At 46.7% G+C, this 23249-nt stretch overlaps 1 protein-coding gene across 1 annotated transcript in view; it reads left to right on the top strand.

The window, feature by feature from the left end:
• LOC143975831 (vomeronasal type-2 receptor 26-like) overlaps nucleotides 1–23249 on the top strand; it is a 140307-nt gene that overhangs the window by 104709 nt on the left and 12349 nt on the right. The window contains exon 4 of the mRNA XM_077478396.1: nucleotides 18145–18369. Coding sequence (XP_077334522.1) covers nucleotides 18145–18369 — 225 coding nt within the window. The remainder of the gene's footprint in view (nucleotides 1–18144; nucleotides 18370–23249) is intronic.

Genomic DNA, 23249 nt, shown 5'->3' with positions numbered 1-23249 from the left:
CTTCCACTTTAGTGCAAATGGGGGCCTTCATGCTCCAGTGTTTTAATAGGGACCCCCATATAAAAAGCATAAGGGTCAATGACCAGTACTGGGTGGCAACGTACTTAGACCCCGGTACAAACACAAAATGGCGGAAATGTTACCGCCGTCGCAGAGGGCTGTCAGAATGCAGCACTTCCAGGCCTTACTTCGAGAAATGCTGCATTCTGCTTTTGCGTGTGCTGGTAGAGGAGCAATTCCCACTCCCAGAGAAGGAGTTGCGGGTACCAATCCAACAGCGCCTGCAAGAAGAGGCCGGGTTGGAAGATGTGTTGGTGACTTCGGTTATGAGGTCATTCTTTCAGCTCACCCATCGACAGGTGTCATCCGGGTCCAGCGTACTCGCCTAGCTCACGACAGTGTTAACTACCTCACATTTCTAAAAATGAATGAGGCATGGATCTCGGAGGAATTCAACACATGTGACCAGTAGACCATGTATATGTCTATAAACAATTTTTTAATCGAGCACACAGACCTTCTTTCTTCATTTGGCTCACTTCCTTGTCCAAAAAAAGCACACCGTACTATATGCCCGTACCCTCCTGTTTGAAGAGGTTGAGCGGTGTCATATTTCTACTGGGGCTGCTTATTATGAGGGGCTCCCACCATCCCTGTGCTGTCTTCCTCCTGGGGCTGCCTTTTATGAGGGGCTCCCACCATCCCTGTGCTGTGCTGACTTCCTCCTGGGGCTGTACCTCTGCTGTTCATATTATGAGGGGCTCCCACCATCCCTGTGCTATGCTCATTATGAGGGGCTCCCACCATCCCTGTGCTATGCTGACTTCCTCCTACGGCTGCTTACGGTGCAGGTGTCAGTGCTGTATATCACGGTGCAGGTGTCAGTGCTGTGTATCACGCTGCTGATGTCAGTGCTCTCTATCACGGTGCTGGTGTCAGATCACTCTATCACGGTGCAGGTGTCATTGCTGTATGTCACGCTGCTGATGTCAGTGCTGTATATCACGGTGCTGGTGTCAGTGCTATATATCACGGTGCTGGTGTCAGTACTTTATGTCACGCTGCTGATGTCAGTGCTCTCCATCACGGTGCTGGTGTCAGATCACTCTATCACGGTGCAGGTGTCATTGCTGTATGTCACGCTGCTGGTGATCATCTCCTGCACCCTCTTCTTTGCCTACCCTGACCTTCCCTCTCCTCCATTGCCTTCATGCGCTCCACAGTCCTGAATTGTCACAACAATTTCACATATAAAAAAAGAATGCTTGTAGTTGTCGATCCCAGATTCACCTCATACATGTGTTATGTCATTGGCCATGTGGTGGGACTATGTTTGCACAGCTAGTAATTATTTTGTGGCTGCAAATTTGACCTGTAGGTTTGCAAAGTTCGCCTCCCATTGAAGTTAATGGGGCCCGCCGCGAACGTTACAGTTCGTGAACTATGGGCCGCGTTCGCGGTCCGCGTTCGCGAAACATCCCGTCGGAAGTTCGTCCATCACTAGTACAGAGTGGATTTGTTAGTCAGGAATACAGGAGGAGTCTTGTTGAGAAAGGAGTAAATATTTAAAAGTACAGCCAAAAGGGGAATTCAGGCAGTGCTAGTATGTAATTTGCTACATATCCAACATTCATACCCTGATTTTTTTCGAGCATAAGCATACTTAAATTTTAGCAAAAGCATCTCATCAGTAAAACTATCTCCAGTCTCTCTCTTGATTCTAGCTTGTGTCACTGTAATGTTCTCTTGTGTGTGTGTGTTCCCACAGATACTTTGAATTGCACCCAAATCTTCAGGGTGGTAGATACAGTTAGATGATCCAGGTGGGTAGGAACACTGTCAGAGAGATCAGGATCAGGAGGCAAAATGCCTTGCCAGGAGTCTGTGGTGAAATAAGCAAGGTCATCTTCTCTGGCCGGACCTGCTTTCCCAGGAACTCCTCTTTCATCTGCTTGGACTTCTGCTTGAGGGCCTCCTGTATCCAAGATCTCCTTCCTGCTCTTGTGGCTTTGGGCAACCTTTTTCACTCTGTTGACATGGATCCAGGACTGGCAATTTTCCACTAGGATGGCTGTTCTGGTCACTGCAACCACTGTGGTAGGAGGTCCAAAGGGATACTCTTGCTTCTTACTTCTGTTCAGCTATTGGACCACCACGGACCACCACGGTGTCTCCCACCTTGAAGGGTTGAGTAGCTTCCTGTGAAGAAAAAGGAGCAGTGCGAGCAACATTTCTCCTGTATTAAGTCTAAATATCCCCTTTCTATCATTAAATGTGCTCTGGCCCATGGAGTGGGGAAAGGTTGACCCATCAAAACTTCAAAAGGTGAATACCCTGTTGTCTTGGAAGGGGTCATTCTTATTTCTGCCAGGACTGCTGGGAGGACCTTCTTCCAGTTGGCAAAGGTTCCTCCTGTGGCCTTTCTTATTTTGACTTTTAATTGTTCTGTTCATTCTTTCTATTATACCTAAACTTTGAGGGTAGTAGGGAATGTGAAACTTCCATTCTATCTTGAGAGTTTTTACCAAGTCCTGGCAGACTCTTGATAACAAATGCAGGTCCATTGTCTGAGTTTATTTAAAGTGGGCATCCCCATCGAGGAATGATTTCCAGAACGAGGATCCTCACTACTGTTTGTGCATCTTCTTTTGTGGTTACAAAAAGTTCAACTCATCTTGAGAACATGTTCACAATTGCCAAAAGATATGCCTGTCTTTTGCCCAGTTTAGGCATGTGTGTGAAGTCAATCTGCAAATGTGTAAAAGGTGTTCATTTTTGGCCTTGTGTGGGTTGTTTTGGGTTGTTCCTGATACGTGTGATGCATCTTGATACATAATCTTTAACCCTCCAGGAAAGTTCTGGAAAATAAAAATCTTTCTCCAATAGTTCACAAGTAGGGATGAGCCGAACACCCCCCGGTTCGGTTCGCACCAGAACTTTCGAACGGACCCCAAATTCGTACGAACGTTAGAACCCCATTGAAGTCTATGGGACTCGAACGTTCGAAATTAAAAGTGCTAATTTTAACGGCTAATATGCAAGATGCTGTCCTAAAAAGGGTTTGGGGACCTGGCTCCTGCCCCAGGGGACATGGGTCAATGTCTAAAATGTTTTAAAAATGGCAGTTTTGGTGGGAGCACTGATTTTCATGATGATTAAAGTGAAAAAAAAGTGAAATATTCCTTTAAATATCGTGCCTGGGGGGTGTCTGTAGTATGCCTGTGAAGTGCCACATGTTTCCCGTGTTTAGAACAGTCCCTGCACAAAATGACATTTAATGGAAATAACGTCATTTAAAACTGCTTGTGGTTTTAATGTTATATCTGGTTCCTGCAATATGGTTGAAAATCATTGAGAAAAATGGCATGGGTAGCCCTCCCTGCCCATTACCAGCCCCTTTGGGTCTCGTACGCATATTAAGAGAAACCCCGTACATATATTAAAAAAAAAGGAAATACGTGTGGCCCCCAGGCCCTATATACTCAGAACAGCAGTATACAGGCGGTGCAAACAAGAAGAGGGACTGTGTAGGTTTGTTGTGTTAAGTTGAATCTGTTTGTAATTTTCAACTGGTACATTTTTAAAGTGTAGCTCCAGTCAAAAAAACGATTTTTAAGCTTTTTGGAAAACATAGGGAAGGGTTATCACCCCTGTATAATTTGTTTTGCCGTCCGTCTTTTTTCATCTCACTTGCTGTTGTCTCCTTCCGTTTGCAAGTAGGAGATGTTTGTAAGTTGGATGTTTGAAAGTAGGGGCCTGCCCTATATGCTCTGCAGAAATGGCGGAACAAGGTGTTGGTTTTGCCACAACATTGTAAGCCCTCAAAGTGACTCTTGGTGGGCGCTGGAGCGCCCTGCTGTGAACGATTATATCAAGAATTGTAATTACATGCCACTGTTGAACAGTGGTAGAAAAATTGACCTTTGGTGGTTGTGGTGCTGGTGCCACAACACTTTAAGTCCTCACAGTTACTCTGGGTGGGCACAGGAACGGGCCCTCCTGTGAAATATTATATCAAGAATTGTAATTACATGTCCCTATTAAACAGGGGCTGAAAAATTGGGCTGCTGGCACTGGTGCTGGTGCCACGACACTGCAACCTCTCCCATATACTCTAGTTGTAGTGCAGGAATGAGCCCCGCTGCAAAGCATTGCATCAAAAATTGTAATTAAACACCCCTGTTAAACAGGGGCAGAAAAATTGGGCCTTAGGCACTGGTGCTGGTGCCACGACACTGCAACCTCTCCCATATACTCTAGTTTTATTGCAGGAATTAGCCCTGCTGCAAAGCATTGCATCAAAAATTGTACTTAAACGCCCCTGTTAAACAGGGGCAGAAAAATTGGGCCTTAGGCACTGGTGCTGGTGCCACGACACTGCAACCTCTCCCATATACTCTAGTTTTAGTGCAGGAATTAGCCCTGCTGCAAAGCATTGCATCAAAAATTGTAATTAAGCGTCCCTGTTAAACAGGGGCAGAAAAATTGGGCTGATGGCATCACCCAGAACCAGAAATGTTCTTCCAACATATTAGCGGAGGAGGAAGAGGATAGACAATCAACATAACAGGACAGTCACTCAGCATCAGCATAGGCAGTCTTGAAGGGATGTGATATTTCAAAAAAAAATTATTTGGTTACATCAGCTTCAGGTGCTTGGTAGCTGTGGGTGATCCAAGACTGATTCATCTTGATGAAGGTCAGTCGATCAACTGATTCGGTGGACAGGCGCACCCTGTGATCGGTAACAAAGCCACCAGCAGCACTGAAGGTGCGTTCCGAAAGAACGCTGGATGCAGGACAGGTCAGAAGCTCAATTGCATACTGTGCAAGCTCTGGCCAGTGATCCATCCTCAAGACCCAGTAAGCCAGAGGATTTTCGGTGGGAAAGGTGTCCAAGTCTGACCTTGCCCCTAGGTATTCCTGCACCATGTAAATCAGACGCTGGCGATAGTTGCTGGAACCGATCATACCTTGGGGCTGAGGACTAAAAATTTGTCTGAAAGCATCGGTCAGACGGCCGCCTTCTCCACCGCTCCTTCTGACCGATGCCTCAGCAACACGTTGTCCAGGACCAGGAGTTTGTAACCTCCCAGTCTCTGGGAACGCGTTGCACAGACCTTTCTGCAAGGCCTCCCGGAGATGTCTCATCCTCTGCTCCCTCTGAGACGGCAAGATAAGGTCGGCAACCTTATCCTTGTACCGTGGATCAAGGAGAGTGGCCAGCCAGTAATGGTCCCTCTCCTTGACCCGAAGAATACGAGGATCCTTCCGCAGGCTTTGCAGGATCAGGGAGGCCATGCAGCGTAGGTTAGCTGAGGCATTCGGTCCGGAGTCCTCTGGGTCACTAAGGACAACATGATCCGTAGTCACCTCCTCCCAGCCACGTACAAGTCCATGGGTTTCTTGGGACTGTAAATCACCCCTACAAGACTGCTGCTGATGCTGAGTGCCAGCCTCCACTTCCATGCTGACACAATCATCTTCCTCCTCCTCCTCCTCCTCCTCATCCTCTTCCTGTGTGATGGGTGGCACAGCAGGAACACTGTCTGGATAAAGGGGGCCTTGAGAGGCAAGGAAGTCCTCCTCTTCCTGCCTCTGTTCTGCCTCAAGTGCCCTGTCCATTATTCCACGCAGCGTATGCTCCAAGAGGTGGACAAGAGGTACAGGACCACTTCTCATATACAATCTCAACGGCCGCAAACCAACCACGGGAACTGTTTAAACTGGTTAATCAATCAATGAATCCGGTGTGCCTAGAACCCCCAGAAAGCGAATCCCAGGATTACTGTGACAAACTGTCAGATTTTTTCATCAATAAAGTCAAAACCATCAGGGAAACAATTTTTCAGAAGAAAACATCCAACCTCAGCCAGCAAATACATAAAGAGGATGTCTGCACCAACATACCGCAACCGCCAAAATTTTCACTATCCCCAATTACCGTAGACACCGCAAAAAACATCATTAATAAACTGCGTGACAGTACCTCACCTATTGACATCATCCCCACAAAACTACTGAAAGAATGCTCCGACATCGTGGCTCCAACCATAACCCACCTCATAAACCGATCATTCCACAAAGGGATTGTTCCCAGCATCCTCAAACAAGGCATCGTCAAACCTCTACTCAAGAAACCAAACCTGGACCCTCAGGATCCAAACAACCGTAGGCCGATTACAAGCCTCAACACCATTTCTAAGATCATGGAGAAAGCTGTAGTACATCAGCTACAACTTCACCTGGATACTCACAAACTCCTGTACCCGCTGCAATCAGGCTTCCACCCGGGTCATGGAACAGAAACAGCTCTCCTCAAGATTTGGGATGACGCCCTCGAAGCAGCAGATGACGGAGAGCCGTGTCTCCTCGTACTGCTAGACCTAAGTGCAGCGTTTGATACAGTAGATCACAATACTCTACTCGTCCGCCTCACAGAAGTAGCCGGAGTCCAAGACATAGATCTCCAATGGTTCGCGTCCTTCCTAGGAAATCGGTCACAGACAGTAAAACTAGGAAAATTCCTCTCCGAAACTCGGGCAGTCACCTGCGGAGTCCCTCAAGGCTCTCCGTTCTCACCCGTTCTCTTCAACATTTACATTCGCCCACTCCTTCAAATCATCAGATGCTCAGATCTCTGCTTCCACTCTTACGCTGACGACACGCAACTTTATTTCCGGATCAATGGAAAAAAAGATCACCAACAACACCTTGAAAACTGCCTCAAATCAATAGAGGACTGGATGACCACCAACTCCCTCCAGCTGAACCAATCAAAGACAGAGCTTCTTATCTTACACCCAAATCATAAGCCCGCAACCAAAACCTCCTGGTCTCCACCAACCGTCTTTGGGCAGACTATCTCCCCAAAGACCAAAGCGAAGAGTCTGAGTTATTTTAGACGCACAAATGTCAATGGATGCGCAAATAGGATCTGTAGTCAGTCGATCTCACCATCTGCTGCGCATGCTTCGCAGACTCATCCCTTTTATCCCAAAGAATGACAAAGCAGTGGTAGTTGGAACAATCATTAATTCACGACTGGACTACGCAAACTCGCTTTACATAGGATTACCACAATATCAACTTGCGCGATTACAACTGATCCAAAACACGGCGGCAAGGCTGATAACAGGAAAAAAACCCTGGGAATCCATCTCTCCTTCACTGAGGAGCTTACATTGGCTAACCGTAAAAAATCGGATCACGTTCAAGACCCTGTGCCTCACCCACAAATGCGTGCATAGAGAAGCTCCGCAATACCTAATGGAGAAAATAAATCATTACACACCAAACCGCAGTCTTCGATCAGCCAACAAAAACCTCCTCCTCGTGCCCAAAGCCCGGTATAAATCCAAGGGTGATCGGAGATTCGCTGTCCAAGGGCCTTGGCTATGGAATGCTCTACCAATCAACATCCGCATGGAAGAAAATCACCTGGCTTTTAGGAAAAAACTCAAGACCTTCCTCTTTTAGCAGATGATCAAAGCTCGCCACAGCGCCTAGAGACGATTCAGTTCGCATTGTGCGCTATACAAGTATTTCATTCATTCATACAGTGTCACTGATGCATGCACTGTCACTGCTCACCATCCTTGAGGCCTCCTCAAACTGTGACAGGACAGTGCATGCATCCCTGATAATGCCCCACTGGCGTGGTGAGAAAAAACCAAGCTCCCCTGACCCTGTCCTGGTGCCGTAGTCGCACAGGTAGTCATTGATGGCTCTCTGCTGCATGTGCAGCCGCTGCAGCATAGCCCACGTTGAGTTCCACCTGGTGGGCATGTCACATATAAGGCGGTCCTTGGGCAGGTTCAACTCCTTTTGGAGCTCAGCAAGCCGAGCACAGGCATTAAATGATCGGCGGAAATGCACACAGACTTTCCTGGCCTGCTTCAGGACATCCTGTAAGCCCGGGTACCTGCCCAAGAACCGCTGCACCACCAGGTTAAGGATGTGAGCCACACAGGGCACATGGGTCAGTTGTCCCTGTCGGAGGGCGGAGAGGAGGTTGGTGCCATTGTTGCAAAACACCATTCCTGGCTTAAGCTGGCGTGGCGTCAACCACCTCTCGGCCTGCCCCTGCAGAGCTGACAAAACATCCGCCCCAGTGTGGCTACTGTCCCCCAAACAAACCAGCGCAAGCACGGCATGGCATCGTTTTGCCCCTGGAATGCCTACGGAGCAGCACCGCTGGTTCTGAGGACAGAGCACTGGAAGAGGCCATGGAGGAAGAAGAAGAGGAGGGGGTGGAGGAGAGAGGTGTGTCACAACCAATAGCAGCATTTTGGAGGTGTGGTGGCAGAACAACCTCCAACACTACTGCACCTTGTCCTGCATCCTTCCCAGCTGCCCCAATGGGTCGTGAAAGACAGGTAACGTCCCTGTCCATGCCTGCTGGACCATGAGTCAGCGGTAATATGCACCTTACCGCTGACCGCCCTGTCCATGCCGGTAGAGAGCCGGAATCGCCTTCCGTGAGAAAAAGTGGCGTTTGGGGACCTGCCACTGAGGAACCGCACATTGTACAAACTCACGGAAGGGGGCCAAGTCTACCAACTGAAAAGGCAGCAGTTGAAGTGCTAGCAATTTAGCCAAGCTAGCATTCAACCGCTGGGCATGTGGATGGCTGGGAGTGAACTTCTTTCGCCGGTCCAGCAGCTGGGGCAGGGACATTTGCCTGCTATAATCAGACGTGGGTGTACTGCTAGCAGAGTGCCCGGAAGCACTTGGCTGTGACACACCTAATTCTACACCTTCATTCCTCTCAGAGCAGGTTTCAGAGAGGACTGAAGGTCTAGTGGGGTTGGAGATGCCAGCTGATGAGGAGCAAGGAGAGGTCCGCTTTGTTCTTTGGTGTGGGTCTTTGAGGTACGCTTGCCAATGAGCTGCATGGCAGGTCAACATATGTCTGGTCAAGCATGTGGTGCCCAAGTGGCTGATGTTTTGGCCACGTGAGATACGCTTGAGACATATGTTGCAAATAGCAGCCGTGCAATCTGATGCACTCGTCTCAAAAAAGGCCCACACCAAAGAACTTTTAGAATAACGCGCAGAGGCAGCGCCCTGCACAGGCGGAGCTCTGCGGTGTGATTCAGTCGGTGTGCTGCCCCTAAGCTGGCCCCCGTAGGGCATCCTGCCTCATTGGACATGTGCCTCCTCCTCCTCCTCTCTCCTACCAGGCACCCACATGGAGTCAGTGCCCTCATCATCCCCTCCCTCTTCATCACTGGAGCAAACCTGGCAGTATGCTGCAGCTTGTGGAACATGACTGCCAGATTGCTGTCCTTCTTGAGCATCCCCTCTCTCTGCATTCATGCTACTGCCTTCCTCTAGCTGAGTATCATCATCAGAGCCTACAAAACACTGGGCATCCTCCTGGAGCATGTACCCAACACTGTGCTCAAAGAGTTCAGGAGACTCCTCAGGAGGACGTGGTGGGTCTAGGGAAGGAGTCACTGATGATGACATTGAGAAGAGGGAAGACGATGCGTTGGCAGCTGCTTTGCTAGTACCCTGAGCCTGGGTGAGAGAGGATGAGGAGGATGAAGTGGGCTTGGTCATCCACTCTACCAAGTCTGCGGCATGTTGCGGCTCAACATGTCCAGCTGCCGAAAAGAAGGACAAGCGTGTCCCATGGCTGATGATGATGATGCACCGCGTCCACGACCAGCACTGTTGTCTCTAGACACAGAGCCTGCTTGCCCTCTTTTATCAGCTCGCGCCTGTCTGCCTCTCCTTGCTGGCCTTCCAGACATGGTAATGGCCTGAAGGGAGTTGGGAAAACCAGCAATTGGGTAGTGTATATTGTGATGGAGGCACACACAACTTCCACTAACTCCTGCAGATGGCAGATGGCTCAAATAGAGAAGAGCTATGTAGGTGGATATAGCGGTGTATACTGGGTTCAGAGCACGCAGACAGCACACACAATCTCCTAATGCTGACTGCAAGCTCTATTTAAAACGAGCAAGATAGTTAGCTATATAGGTGGATATAGCGGTGTATACTGGCTTCAGAGCACGCAGACAGCACGCACAAGCTCCTACCGCTGACTGACAGCTCTATTTAAAACTAGCAAAATAGTTTGCTATATAGGTGGATATAGCGGTGTATACTGGGTTCAGAGCACGCAGACAGCATGCACAAGCTCCTACCGCTGACTGCAAGCTCTATTTAAAACGAGCAAGATAGTTAGCTATATAGGTGGATATAGCGGTGTATACTGGGTTCAGAGCACGCAGACAGCACGCACAAGCTCCTACCGCTGACTGACAGCTCTATTTAAAACGAGCAAGATAGTTAGCTATATAGGTGGATATAGCGGTGTATACTGGGTTCAGAGCACGCAGACAGCACGCACAAGCTCCTACCGCTGACTTCAAGCTCTATTTAAAACGAGCAAGATAGTTAGCTATATAGGTGGATATAGCGGTGTATACTGGGTTCAGAGCACGCAGACAGCATGCACAAGCTCCTACAGCTGACTGCAAGCTCTATTTAAAACGAGCAAGATAGTTAGCTATATAGGTGGATATAGCAGTGTATACTGGGTTCAGAGCATGCAGACAGCACGCACAATCTCCTAACGCTGACTGCAAGCTCTATTTAAAACGAGCAAGATAGTTAGCTATATAGCTGGATATAGCGGTGTATACTGGGTTCAGAGCAAGCAGGCAGCATGCACAAGCTCCTACCGCTGACTGACAGCTCTATTTAGAACGAGCAAGATAGTTAGCTATATAGGTGGATATAGCGGTGTATACTGGGTTCAGAGCACGCAGACAGCACGCACAAGCTCCTACCGCTGACTGACAGCTCTATTTAAAACTAGCAAAATAGTTTGCTATATAGGTGGATATAGCGGTGTATACTGGGTTCAGAGCACGCAGACAGCACGCACAAGCTCCTACCGCTGACCGCAAGCTCTATTTAAAACGAGCAAGATAGTTAGCTTTATAGGTGGATATAGCGGTGTAATCTGCGGTCAGAGCACGCAGACAGCACGCACAAGCTCCTACCGCTGACTGCAAGCTCTATATAAAATGAGCAATATAGTTAGCTATATAGGTGGATATAGCGGTGTATACTGCGGTCAGGGCACGCAGACAACAACCACTACAGAAGAGCAAGAACGAAAAATCGGCCGTTATCGATCGGTGTATACTGTGTTGAAGGTACACAGAACACCCACTAACTGCTACAGACGCCAACACACTACACAAGGCCGCCGCGCTGGCGGCCTTATATAGTGCGGGGCGTGTATTACACAGTTTGAGCTATGATTGGCCACAGGCATCCTGCCTGTGGCCAATCATGGCTCTCCTCGCTGCCGGCGCTGTGATTGGCCAAGCATGCGGGGTCACAGTTTATGCTTGGCCAATCATGAGCCAGCAATGCACTGCGCCATCGCAGTGCATTGTGGGCCGTGAGCGCCACACGAATTTGGCGCGAACGGCCCATAATGTTTGGAATTCGCCGAACGGGCGAACAGCCGATGTTCGAGTCGAACGTATGTTCGACTCGAACACGAAGCTCATCCCTATTCACAAGTGGCTTTCCAGCCTCTGTGATCTATTCCATGGTACTGGGAAATAAAAAGTGATGCACTGGCTACTGGTATAAATGGCTTCTCCTCTTTGCAGAGAAATCCATTTTTTTTTGGAGCTTTCTGCACACCTATTTTGTCCCAGTCTCTGAGATCAGCTTCTTCTGCACATCCCTGCAAATCTGAAAGAATCTGATAAAAAAAAACAATTCTGGGGCTAGCATGGGCATTTGGATCTGTGCATTTTGTGAAGTAGCAGCTTGTTTAGCTTGTTTACCCCCTCAATCTACCATTTCCGTCATCGTTGCGACAAATCTTGGGGTTTGTTGGTAATTTTCCGAGGCTTTCCATCTCTTTGTCTCCCCTGGTTCTCCACTATACTTTAGGAACTCCAAATTATGAATTCTATTGATTTTACTAAACCAACTTTTTACCGAAGGGGTCTCAGGATTTTTCCAGTAGCAGGGGATTAAACACTTTGCTGCATTTAATAGGCTTGGTATCAAAGATCGCCTATATTGTTTGATAGACATAGTGGTCCCATGCAGTAGGCATACCCTAAAGTCCTCTGGGATGTTATAACCAGTGATTTCTTTTATTATCAATAATACAGACTGCCAAAAAAGTTTTATTTTAGGGCATGACCACCATATGTGGGCCATCGAGCTCACCTCTAAACATCCCCTCCAGCATAAGTTTGAGAGCCCGGCTTGAAAATGCTGAAGCTTATCTGGTGTTATATACCAGCGGCCCATACATTAATAATTCATTTCCAATAAGCTACAGTCCGGGGAGATTTTATGTGGCATCTGTAACATCTTCTTTATCTCTCTCTCTGAGGTACTCGTCCCCATCTCTTCATCCCACCTTCTGAAGTACACGGAGGGTCCTGATATTTTTAGGGCCATCACTATTTTTTATATCTTTGCAATCCCTCTCCTTCTATTTATCCCCACACACAATTGCTCCAAAGGGAGCAGATCGTCTGTGGGTCTAATCGTATGAGGGAGGGAATCCACAAAGTGTTTCAGCTGGGGATGGCCCTTAGGTCTTGTACAAACGTATGGTCACCATTTGCCTTCTTTCTGGGTTAATGTTAATGTAGGGCGAGACAATTTGCCTTTAAGATTCCCTTCTTTAAGAAATCCTGAACTATTGGCTGTAAGCCATCCTCTTGGTTGTCTCTGTGTGTAACCCCCTCTTCTCTTTTTATAAAAGTTTCCCCTTTGATTTCCTGAGAAATCATTTTGATAATGTGTCTGCACTGGTGTTTGCTTAAGGATGTCAAAACATCCTGCAACATCCTTCGCTGTCAGAAATCAGTTATTGTGCTTGTAGCCCACTCTGATATTTGCTGTGTATCCTCATGTGATGAGGTCTTTTGTGCAGCTCTTTGATCTGGTTGTGGAATGTAAGGGGGAGGAGGCGGGTCGCATGGTACAGGCATAGAGAACATTGATTTAACCCTTAAATCCACCATCTCTTGTCCCTGTTAAAGCGGGAGTCCACCGTTTTTTTTTTAAAAGCCAGCAGCTACAAATACTGCAGCTGCTGACTTTTAAAATAGGGACACTTACCCGCCCAGCGCGCCCGAAGCCGATCTCTCGATCGTCTCTCGGGTGCTGCTGCCGCCATCTTGGGTATGGGAATCAGGAAGTGGAGCCTTTCGGCTTCATTTCCCGGTTCCCTACTGCACATGCGCGAGTCGCGCTGCGCAATAAGGATGGTCCCCGCTGTCTCTGGGATCCGTGTGTTTCCCAGCAGGCAGCGGGGGGACCTTCAGAAAGGGGCGTAGATTCTGCGGAAAGGGGCGTACCTTCTGCAGAATCTACGCCGGAAGTGGGTGCAGATACCTGTACTGTACAGGTACCTGCACCCCCCTCCCCCCTGAAAGGTACCAATTGTGGCGCCGGAGGGGGAGAGGGTTCCAATGAGCGGAAGGTCCACTTTAGGGTGGACCTCCGCTTTAAACCCATTGTGGACAATGTTTGGGCTAGGATGCTATAGGGAGCCTCGGTCCAGCCAGGGATCTCCATAGCATGTTTATTTTCATCATTCTTTTTCTTTCTAAAAATTCTGACTTTTATTTCCTTTTTTTTTTTCTTGGCAAAATGCCAATAAGCACTCCTTATGGCCAGAGGTTCCCCTGATCATAAGCAAGCTTTGTGCATTATTACTTTTCTTATTTTTATAACCAAACCATTTTTATTTATCTTTCACATTTTTGGCAGAGTGCCAACAGGTGCAAACAGTGCTTTCAATTGCTGTAGTACCAATGCTGCAAACAATTCCCCACTATCTATTACGGTCAGTGAGATATTAGCACTTGAACCCTGTTGGCAAAAAGCCAAATATCCAAATTGTTCATCCGACTTCCCCGGTGCAAGAGATGTCAGTAGCAAAAAGAATTATTCAAATAGCATGTTTTGATCAAAAGTTAGCCTCAGGGCCGGTTCACACTGGGGGCGATGCGAGGCGACACGACTTGCCTCGCCGCGACCTGCCGCAACCTCAGCGACGACTTGCAAATGACTTCTGTATAGAAGTCAATGCAAGTCGCCCCGAGGTCGCCCAAAAGTAGTACAGGAACCTTTTTTCTAAGACGGAGCGACTCGAGTCGCTCCTCTTAGAACGGTTCCATTGTACAGAACGGGGGCGACTTGTCAGATCGCGGCACGGCAAGTCGTGTCGCCTCGTGTCGCCCCCTGTGTGAACCGGCCCTCAGAGTATCCTATCGACTATGTCAATTTATGTATTACCTTAAGAAAGCATTATTAACACTGCTATTAAGCTCACTATCTCATACATTAGAGTCAAAGCATTCATATGTAAATCATTAAGAGTAAACATAAATACATCACCGGATACTGTAGCATCACTCTACGTTTTGATTGGGGAACTTCCATCAATCACAAAAAGGAGATGGGAGTTCACCGCAAGACGCGTCTGTCGCCTTTTATTTAAGTCCCATTATAACACAGTGCAGTGGAAGGCATCATCTTAACTTACAACGCTGACAAATTCCACACAGACAGTTAACAAATTATCTTCTAAACTTCTACGGGCGATAGATAAGATAAGCAAAGAGATTGGGTATTGTCTGGCACACCTTATCAGACTTTTTCTCATAATTACAATACTGTATAAATCCTTTTCCTACTAACTTCTCAGGCCGCGTACAGACGGGCGGACTGTCCGCCCAACTAGGTTCGTCAAACAGTTTGACAAACAGTCCGTTCAAAATTTGCATGAGCGGACTTGACCACACACGACGAACGAACAGTCCACTGAAAACTTGCGTGATGACGTGAACGGCACGTACGACGGGACGAGAAATTCGGCGTCCGATACACTGCAATGCAACCTTCGCCGTGTAAATTCTTTCTGAGCATGCGCGAGACTTAGTTTGCCGAACAAGCCTACACACGAGCGGACTGTTCGCTCAAACCAAGTTTCAGCAGACAGTCTTACGGAAATTCCGAAAAACTTTGTTCGTCAGACTGTCCGCTGAAACTGTCCGCTGAAGCCCACACACGAGCGGACTGTCTGCTGAAACACTGTTCAGCGGACAAAGTTGGACAAACAGTCCGCCCGTGTGTACGCGGCCTCAGAGTCTGGGAAAGCCCCCCCCCCCCCCAGGGCTTTCTCCCTGTTCACCCGGAACAAGTGCTGCTTCTTAAAGCAGTCTTATAGTGTGGACTTCTCAGAGCCCAAAAGCCCACCCAGGGATTTTCTCACTGTTCACCCGAAACAGCCTTTATTATTGCTTCTCAGAGCAGTCAACTTATCATCGAGGTCTGAAAACAACTTCTACATAAATTACAGGTCCCTTTAAAGGAAACGATTTCTAAATATGTGTCACAGTTAGAGAAGATACATATATCAATTCAACTCACCATATAGACATATATTATAATCGATCCCGGATGAGCCCCCATCTGAAAGGAATGTAGATTTTCTAGAGGTGGTTTAACTCTTTGATGTCTGTTAAAGTGTGATTTCCAATCCCCCACAGGCCTGTGAGATTAGCCCATTGAGACAATGACACAAACAACAAAGTCTGTCCGAGCAAATCTAATCTTTATTCTTTGGTGTGAATATTTAAAGGGGGCTTTCAGAAAGTACCGCCCTTTGAACGTGTCATGTAGATTATCCAATCATATACAAGTACAGCCTATGACAAAAGTGACAAAAAACTAATTTCTTAAAGAATGAAAAGGAGAATGCAGGATGCACAAACAGAATACTGCAGCAGAGCACATGATGTGCACCCTCTGACAGTGTCACATGGCCGTGATACACCCTTCAACCCCCTTGGGCACCCTTTTCCATTGAACAAACATCTGTAGCGCCCTTTAGTGTTAGTTATTAGCGTAGGCACATTTAGTCAGCTCAGGGCTAGGTGAATCTGGGTCAACGTTTAGTGAGTCAGGGCTGGATGACTCATCCTGACAGCTCCTCTGGTGCCTCCCCCTAGTCTAGAATGTTGTAGAAACTTCTAGAGATAGCGGGTGGAGATTAGGAGGGGCTGCTTGGAATATTTATGAGGGCCTCAGCCAATCCCCAGTAAAGGGCTGGCAGGGGAAAGGCTTACCTCATAAAAAGGCATGAACCATGCCAGCAGGGGTAGATGGGGGGAAGATGGAGATATAGTGCTGTGGAATCTGTCGCGACCCTCTGGGGTACCTCCTAGTCTAGGGGGGGCATGGGCTCAGGTGCTGGAAGGATCCTGCCAAAACACACAGATGAAGCCCTTCCTGGAGGCATGGAAGCATAAGAGAGGACAGGGTGAGTAGAGCAGCATTACTGGGGATTTACAAGGTGGCGGACATGTCACATGCTACACATGGCCAGTTCTCCTTGAAGACCGTGGTGTGCCAAGTCTTCATCCTTTCTCTGAGCAATCTCCTGCAGAGTCAGCCGGGTGGGCTGGTGTAAGTCAGTCTGGAGGACTTTGGAGGATAGTTAACCTGGAGGGCTAGTGATAGGGGCAGCTGCAGCCAGGTGGGTTGGCAGTGCCTGAAGAGGTGGTGCTGGGATCAGTAGCCACAGGAGGGAAAGTACAAGCTGATAATTGTATCCTGCTACACAATGAGGAACTTTGAATTCCTGCCTGCAAAGGGCCAGTGCTAAATTTAACTGTGCCTTTCAGATACATTAACTGTGATCCAGCTGGAGTTTGCAAGCAAGTAAATAGCAGGAGGAGTGTCTAGGAGACTGTATATAGACTGTATATAGATTGTGTGTAGGAAGATGTTCCTGAAGTTGTTTTGTTGCTGAAGTGGGCATCCCATAACCTCCCATCCCCATCCATATCATTGACCCTCAACAGGGGCATTGCTAGGTCTACAAAAGATCTGGGGCTAGAGCCCATAGCAGCGTAGTAAAGAAAGTCATGCGCTTGATCGAGCATACACATGTATATACAGTAATATATATGTGTATATATCCCCAGAAAGCCCCCCTTAGATCAGGGTCCCCAGAGAGCCTCCTCCTTACATCAGAGTCCCCAGAGAGCTCCCCACTCACATCATGGTCCCCAAAGAGCCTCCCCCTTAAAATCAGGGTCCCCAGAGAGCCCCCCACTTACATCAGGGTCTCCAGAGAGCATCCCCTCCCCTTGGGGACCCCTGCAGAGACTCTGGGCTATGGGCCCCAGATTCTAGGCTATAGCCCCAAAAACCATCCCCTAACGATGTCACTGACCCTTATTAAACCCCAAAAAACGAAATCGCAGTCTATTCTCTGTCTCTGGAGTGCCTGCGAAAATTGTATGTGCCTGGCTGTGCAGGGTGAGGAATCCCAGTTCATCTGTGGCTTCTAAGAGGGTGCGCTACACATACATGCCTGCACTCTTCTCTAGTACACCAACACACACTCCTACAACCATCACCACCACATCAAAGAAACACTTCTGCCACTGAGCCAATGCACGCTTCTATATGAACAGACACTTTTGCAAAATGATCCCTTCTGCACCCACCAGCATTGCACCAACAGGTCATTTTGAACCCGCTGTCACTGCACTCACATGCACTTCTGCACTCACTGCCATTGCACTGCAACAAAATTCCACAATCATTGTAATGCCCCATACACAAAGTCGCACATTCCGACCACAAAATCAGGCGGATTTTTTCAGAAGGATTTTGGCCGAAACTTGTCTTGCATACACACGTTCACACAAAGTTGTCAGAAAATCCGATCGTTCGGAACGAGGTACGACAGGACAATGTAGAGGCCAGTAGCCAATAGCTTTCGTCTCCAAATTTTTTCTGAGCATGCGTGGCACTTTGTACATCGGAATTCTCTACACACGATCGGAAAAAGTCTGATCTAGTTTTGTTGTCGGAAAATTTTAGATCCAGCTCTCAAACGTTTTCCGTCAGAAATTCCAACAGAAAAACGATCGGATTTTCCGACAACATGGTCCGATCAGACTTTTTCCGTTGGAATTTCCAACCGTGTGTATGGGGCATTATTCTGTTAACCTGCACCTGCTTCTTATTTGTATGATCTTAGAGGTTATGACAAATGTGAATTGGCGTATTTGGAATAATTACTTTCTAAGCAATCTTTTTTTCTTCTAAAAGCTGAACAGATATGTCCGGACAGTTCAATTCACGAACCCCCTCAGACAAACCATCATGTTCAATGAGAAAGGAGAACTGCCTAAGTTGTTTAGCCTAGCAAACATGTTTTTTGAACCTGATCCAAACAAGTGGCATGCCGAAATAATTTTTTATACACTCGCCATTTTTTATGCTGAAAGCAAGGCAGAGAGCGAAGAAAGAGTAGTCCGTTGGAAACATGACAAAGTAAGATATTTCCATTGTTAGTGTTTGATGTCTTTTGAACGCACACCCTTCCTTACGTTTGTAGCATAGTTTCAGAAGTTCTGTTCTTTGATTGGAGTCAGTTGTCCTGAAGAGAAAGAACATCTGTTACCGGGTGGTGAAGGTCAGTTGTAGGAAATATTCGGTGGTGAAACATATTCTGCTGGAGAGAAAAACAAAAAATTAAATGTGGTTGCAATTCACAGTCTGGAGGAACTAAGAGCCAAGGAGAGAGTTCTCCTAGAAACAGTAGAGGGAAATTCTGAAAGAGAAATACTTAGATCAGAGAGGACTTATCTAACCAGTGATGACTGATAGATAGTGGAGTGCACTGACCTAACAGATGCTATTTTGGTTGAATGTGCATAAATTCCCACAGACACACTCCAAATTCTTGGGGCAAGTCTTCCCTGAAGTATAGGGACAATTATGGTCAGAAAGGAAGAGGGGTAAGGACTCCATATTATTGGCCATAGTTTTGAAATGAAATGTCCAGTAAGATCATATACAGTGCCATGAAAAAGTATTCATACCCCTTGACATTTTCCATATTTTTGTCATGTTACAACAAAAAACGTAAATGTATTTTATTGGGATTTTATGTGATGGAGCAACTTTGAAAGCCCTAACTAAAATCTAATGGAACCAATTGCCTCCAGAAGTCACCTAATTACTAAATAGGGACCACCTGTGTGTAATTGAATCTCAGTATAAATGAGATACAGCTGTTCTGTGAAGATCCTAGAGGTTTTTTTGAGAACCTAATGCAGGCCATACACGGTCGAATTTCGAACGAATTTTCTTTTCAAAATCAGAAAATTCGTTTTTTTTGTGATCCGATGATGCCACCATTGATTTTCGAAATTCGGCCGACCAAGCCTTCAATTTCACCTCATGTTGCTACAGAAAAGAATTTTCTTGGCTGGGAATCTTCTTTTCTCTCCGTACATTTTCTTTTATCTCCGTACATTTTCTTTTATCTCCGTACATTTTCTTACGTTTCTCGCACGATTCTCCCATCATTGATTAGAAAATCGTTCGTTTTTCTAAAAATTTCCAACATGTCCGATTCCTCAAATTTTATTTCTGCACGAAAATCGGCTGTTGCTGCAGCCCACTAATGGTGCGAATTTCATACGAAAATTCTTAGATACGATTTTCGAAAGAAAATTCTTTCGAAATTCGAACCGTGTATGGCCGGCATTAGTGAACAAACAGCATCATTAAAGTCAAAGAACACACCAGACAGGTCAGGGATAAAGTTGTCGAAGTATAAAGCAGGGTTAGGTTATCATAATATAACCCAAGCTTTGAATATCTCACGGAGCTCTGTTCAATCCATCATTGGAAAATGGTAAGAGTATGGCACAACTGCAAACCTACCAAGACTTGGCCGTCCACCTAAACTGACCGACAGGGCAAGGAGAGCAATAATCGGAGAAGCAGCCAAGAGGTCCATGGTAACTCTGGAGGAGCTGCAGAGATCCACAGGTCAGGTGGGCAAATCTGTCCACAGGACAACTATTAGTCGTGCTCTCCACAAATCTGCACTTTTTGGAAGAGTGACAAGAAGAAAGACATTGTTGAAAGAAGGCCGTAAAAAGCCCTGTTTACAGTTTGTGAGAAGCCATGTGGGGGACGCAGCAAACATGTGGAAGAAGGTGCTCTGGTCAGATGAGCCTAAAATGGAACTTTTTTACCTAAAAGCAAAACGCTATCTTCGGCGGAGAACTAACACTGCCATCACCCTGAACACACCATCCCCACCGTGAAACATGGTGGTGGCAGCATCATGTTGTGGGAATGCTTTTCTTCAGCAGGGACAGGGAAGCTGGTCAGAGTTGATGGGAAGATGGATGGAGCCAAATACAGGACAATCTTAGAAGAAAACCTGTTAAGCCTTGTACACACGATCGGAGAATCCGTCGGAATGTGTCCTTTCGGACTGTGTTGTCGGATAATCCGACTGTGTGTGGTATGCATCGGAATGTTTCCGTCTGAATATCCGTCAGACCCAAATTTCCAACTTGTTGGAAATATTTCCCGACCAACTGGTTCGATCGGACATACTCCAATCATGTGTAGAGAATTTTGATCGGACCAAGTGCCACGCATGCTCAGATCAAATTCCTACATCAAAGCTATTGGCTACTAGCCTGAATGTAGTCCCATCGTAATGAAATTACGTCATCACGTTCTGAAAGATCGGATTTTTCGCCAACTTTGTCCGACCGTGTGTATGAAACAGTTTCGGAGAAGATCCGACGGACAAAATCCGACGGGCAAAATCCGACGGATTTGGTTGACGAAATCTCCGACCGTGTGTACAGGGGCTAAGAGTATGCAAAACACTTGAGACTGGGGCGGAGGTTCACCTTCCAGCAGGACAACGACCCAAAACATACAGCCAGAGCTACAATGGAATGGTTTAAATCAAAGCATATTCATGTGTTAAGCCCCGTACACACGAGCTGACTTTTCAACATCCAAAGTCTGACGGACTGATTCCGGCAGACTATTCGATCGTGTGTGGGCTGCAACAGACTTTTGATTCGCAAAAGTCTGACAGACTTTAGAAATGGAACATGCTTCAAATTTTTCCGCCAGAACTCTGCCGGACCCAGTTCCTACCGAAAAATTTGCTCGTGTGTATGCTATTCCGACGGACTAAAACCGACGCTAGGGCAGCTATTGGCTACTGGCTATGAACTTCCTTATTCGGTCTAGTCGTACGTCATCACGTTCGAATCCGTCGGAGTTTGGTGTGATTGTGTGTGGCCAAGTCTGCTCATTCGAAAAGTCCGTCAGAACTCTGTCGGAACTCCGTCAGAACTCCGTCGAAAGTCTGTCAGACTTAATCCCTCGAAAAGTCCGCTCGTGTGTACGCGGCATTACAGTGGCTCAGTCAAAGTCCAGACCTAAATCCAATTGAGAATCTGTGGCAAGACTTAAAAATTGCTGCTCGTATACATTCTCCATCCAATCTGACAGAGCTTGAGATATTTTGCAAAGAAGAATGGGCAACAATGTCCCTCTCTAGATGGGCAAAGCTGGTAGAGACATCCCCAAAAAGACTTACAGCTGTAATTGTAGCGAAAGGCGGTTCTACAAAGTATTTACTCAGGGGGGGGCGCCATACAAATGCACCGCCCACACTTTTCACATATTTATTTATAAAACATTTTGAAAACCATTTATCATTTTCCTTCCACTTCACAATGATGTGTCACTTTGTGTTGGTCTATCACATAAAATCCCAATAAAATACATTTACATTTTTGGTTGTAACATGACAAAATGTGGAAAATTCCAAGGGGTATGAATACTTATTCAAGGCACTGTAGGTGTAATGGTCAGGTGCCTACAAACTTGTGGCCAAATAGATATGCTGTGGCCATACTGGACATTAGTAGAATGTCCTCCCTTGAGTCCTTCCATGAGATTTGGGATTAGTGATGGTTGGATTTATGGAGGAAGGAAGCCTTTGTGTGCTTGAAAATATTTCAAAAGGTGGATGGGGATCCGTATTAATGCCTATGGTTTAGAAAGGGATGTAAAACAAAGTTTAATAGATGTGAGGGCCACAAATATTTAGTCATACAGCACACAATGCGAATATAAGTGAAACTTCTTGTTGGTAAGTTTTGATGCCCATGTATGAGTTCATGCTTTCTGCTGCAATTCGCCATAAATGGAAAAATATTAGCGTGTTTATTTCCTAAAATCCTCCTCTACATAACAGTAATAAATCAACACTTCTCCAAATGTACTCTTTACTAATATTCATTCACTAAAAAAAATTCTCACCTCTTTCCCTTCATTATTGGTTCACTCTCTGGGCTTTTTTCTCCCTTTACCCCCTCCCCCTTTTTTTTTTGTGTGATTAGAGCATGATGCTCTAAGCCCTTGTATGCACGGTCGGACATTCCGACCACAAAATCCGTCGGATTTTTTCCAATGGATTTTGTCCGAAACTGGTGTTACCTACACACGGTCGGACAAAGTTGCCGGAAAATCCGATCGTTCAGAACGTGATGACATTCGTTCGTTATGACAGGATTACATTAAGGCTTTGATCTCGTAATTTTATCTGAGCATGCGTGGCACTTTGTCCGATCGGAATTCTCTACAAACGATCGGACAAAGTCCGATCGGATCATGTTTCAAAAAATGTTATATCCAGCTCTCAAAACTTTGTTGTTCGGACATTCCGACGGAAAAAGTCAGATGGATTATCCGACAACTGGGTCCGATCGGACACTTTCCGTCGGAATGTCCGACCGTGTGTACAAGGGCTTATAGGCTTCAAAAAATGGCGGGCACAGAGCCCACCTAGTTGTTTGACAATAGCAAATGAAAATTCAATATTGTCACACCGATTCACCTCCCAGAAAATCAGGAAGTGGCTCCTGAGACTCATTTTCCGATTGGCTGAAAGGAGAAGTAATCCTATTGGCCTAGGAGGAGGAGGGAGGAGACGCACAGCCAGAGGAAATGGAGGACCGACTGACCCACCATCCACCACTGAAGAGTGTGTGGATATGAGGACGGCAGGCTGTCCGCATGCAGCTCACCTGTACCACTCGCCCATTACCAGAGAGAGGAGTGCAGCCAGAATAGCCTGTATTGGTGACAGTCCCTCCACATGTTGCCCCTTTGAGTATTATCTCCTCCCGGGTGTCCTCTTTCCCACAACAATGCCTTTTTCACCTGGTAACGGAGGCATTGATGTACTGGGGGGTTTGCACCATCCCTAAATTACTGAGAGAGTACTCCTCCACTCATCTACCTGAAGATGAGATTGAGGGTAAGTGACCCTGACTGCGGAGCTGAGAGGGGGCATGGGGTGCACATCTGCCTTG

Source organism: Lithobates pipiens, unplaced genomic scaffold (assembly GCF_037356315.1).
Source record: "Lithobates pipiens isolate NorthernLeopardFrog02 unplaced genomic scaffold, aLitPip1_a1.2 Scaffold_13, whole genome shotgun sequence".
In the NCBI taxonomy this organism is placed as follows: Eukaryota; Metazoa; Chordata; class Amphibia; order Anura; family Ranidae; genus Lithobates; species Lithobates pipiens.
The sequence above is the reverse complement of the archived record's forward strand: the minus strand, read 5'-3'. Positions and strand labels throughout refer to the sequence as shown.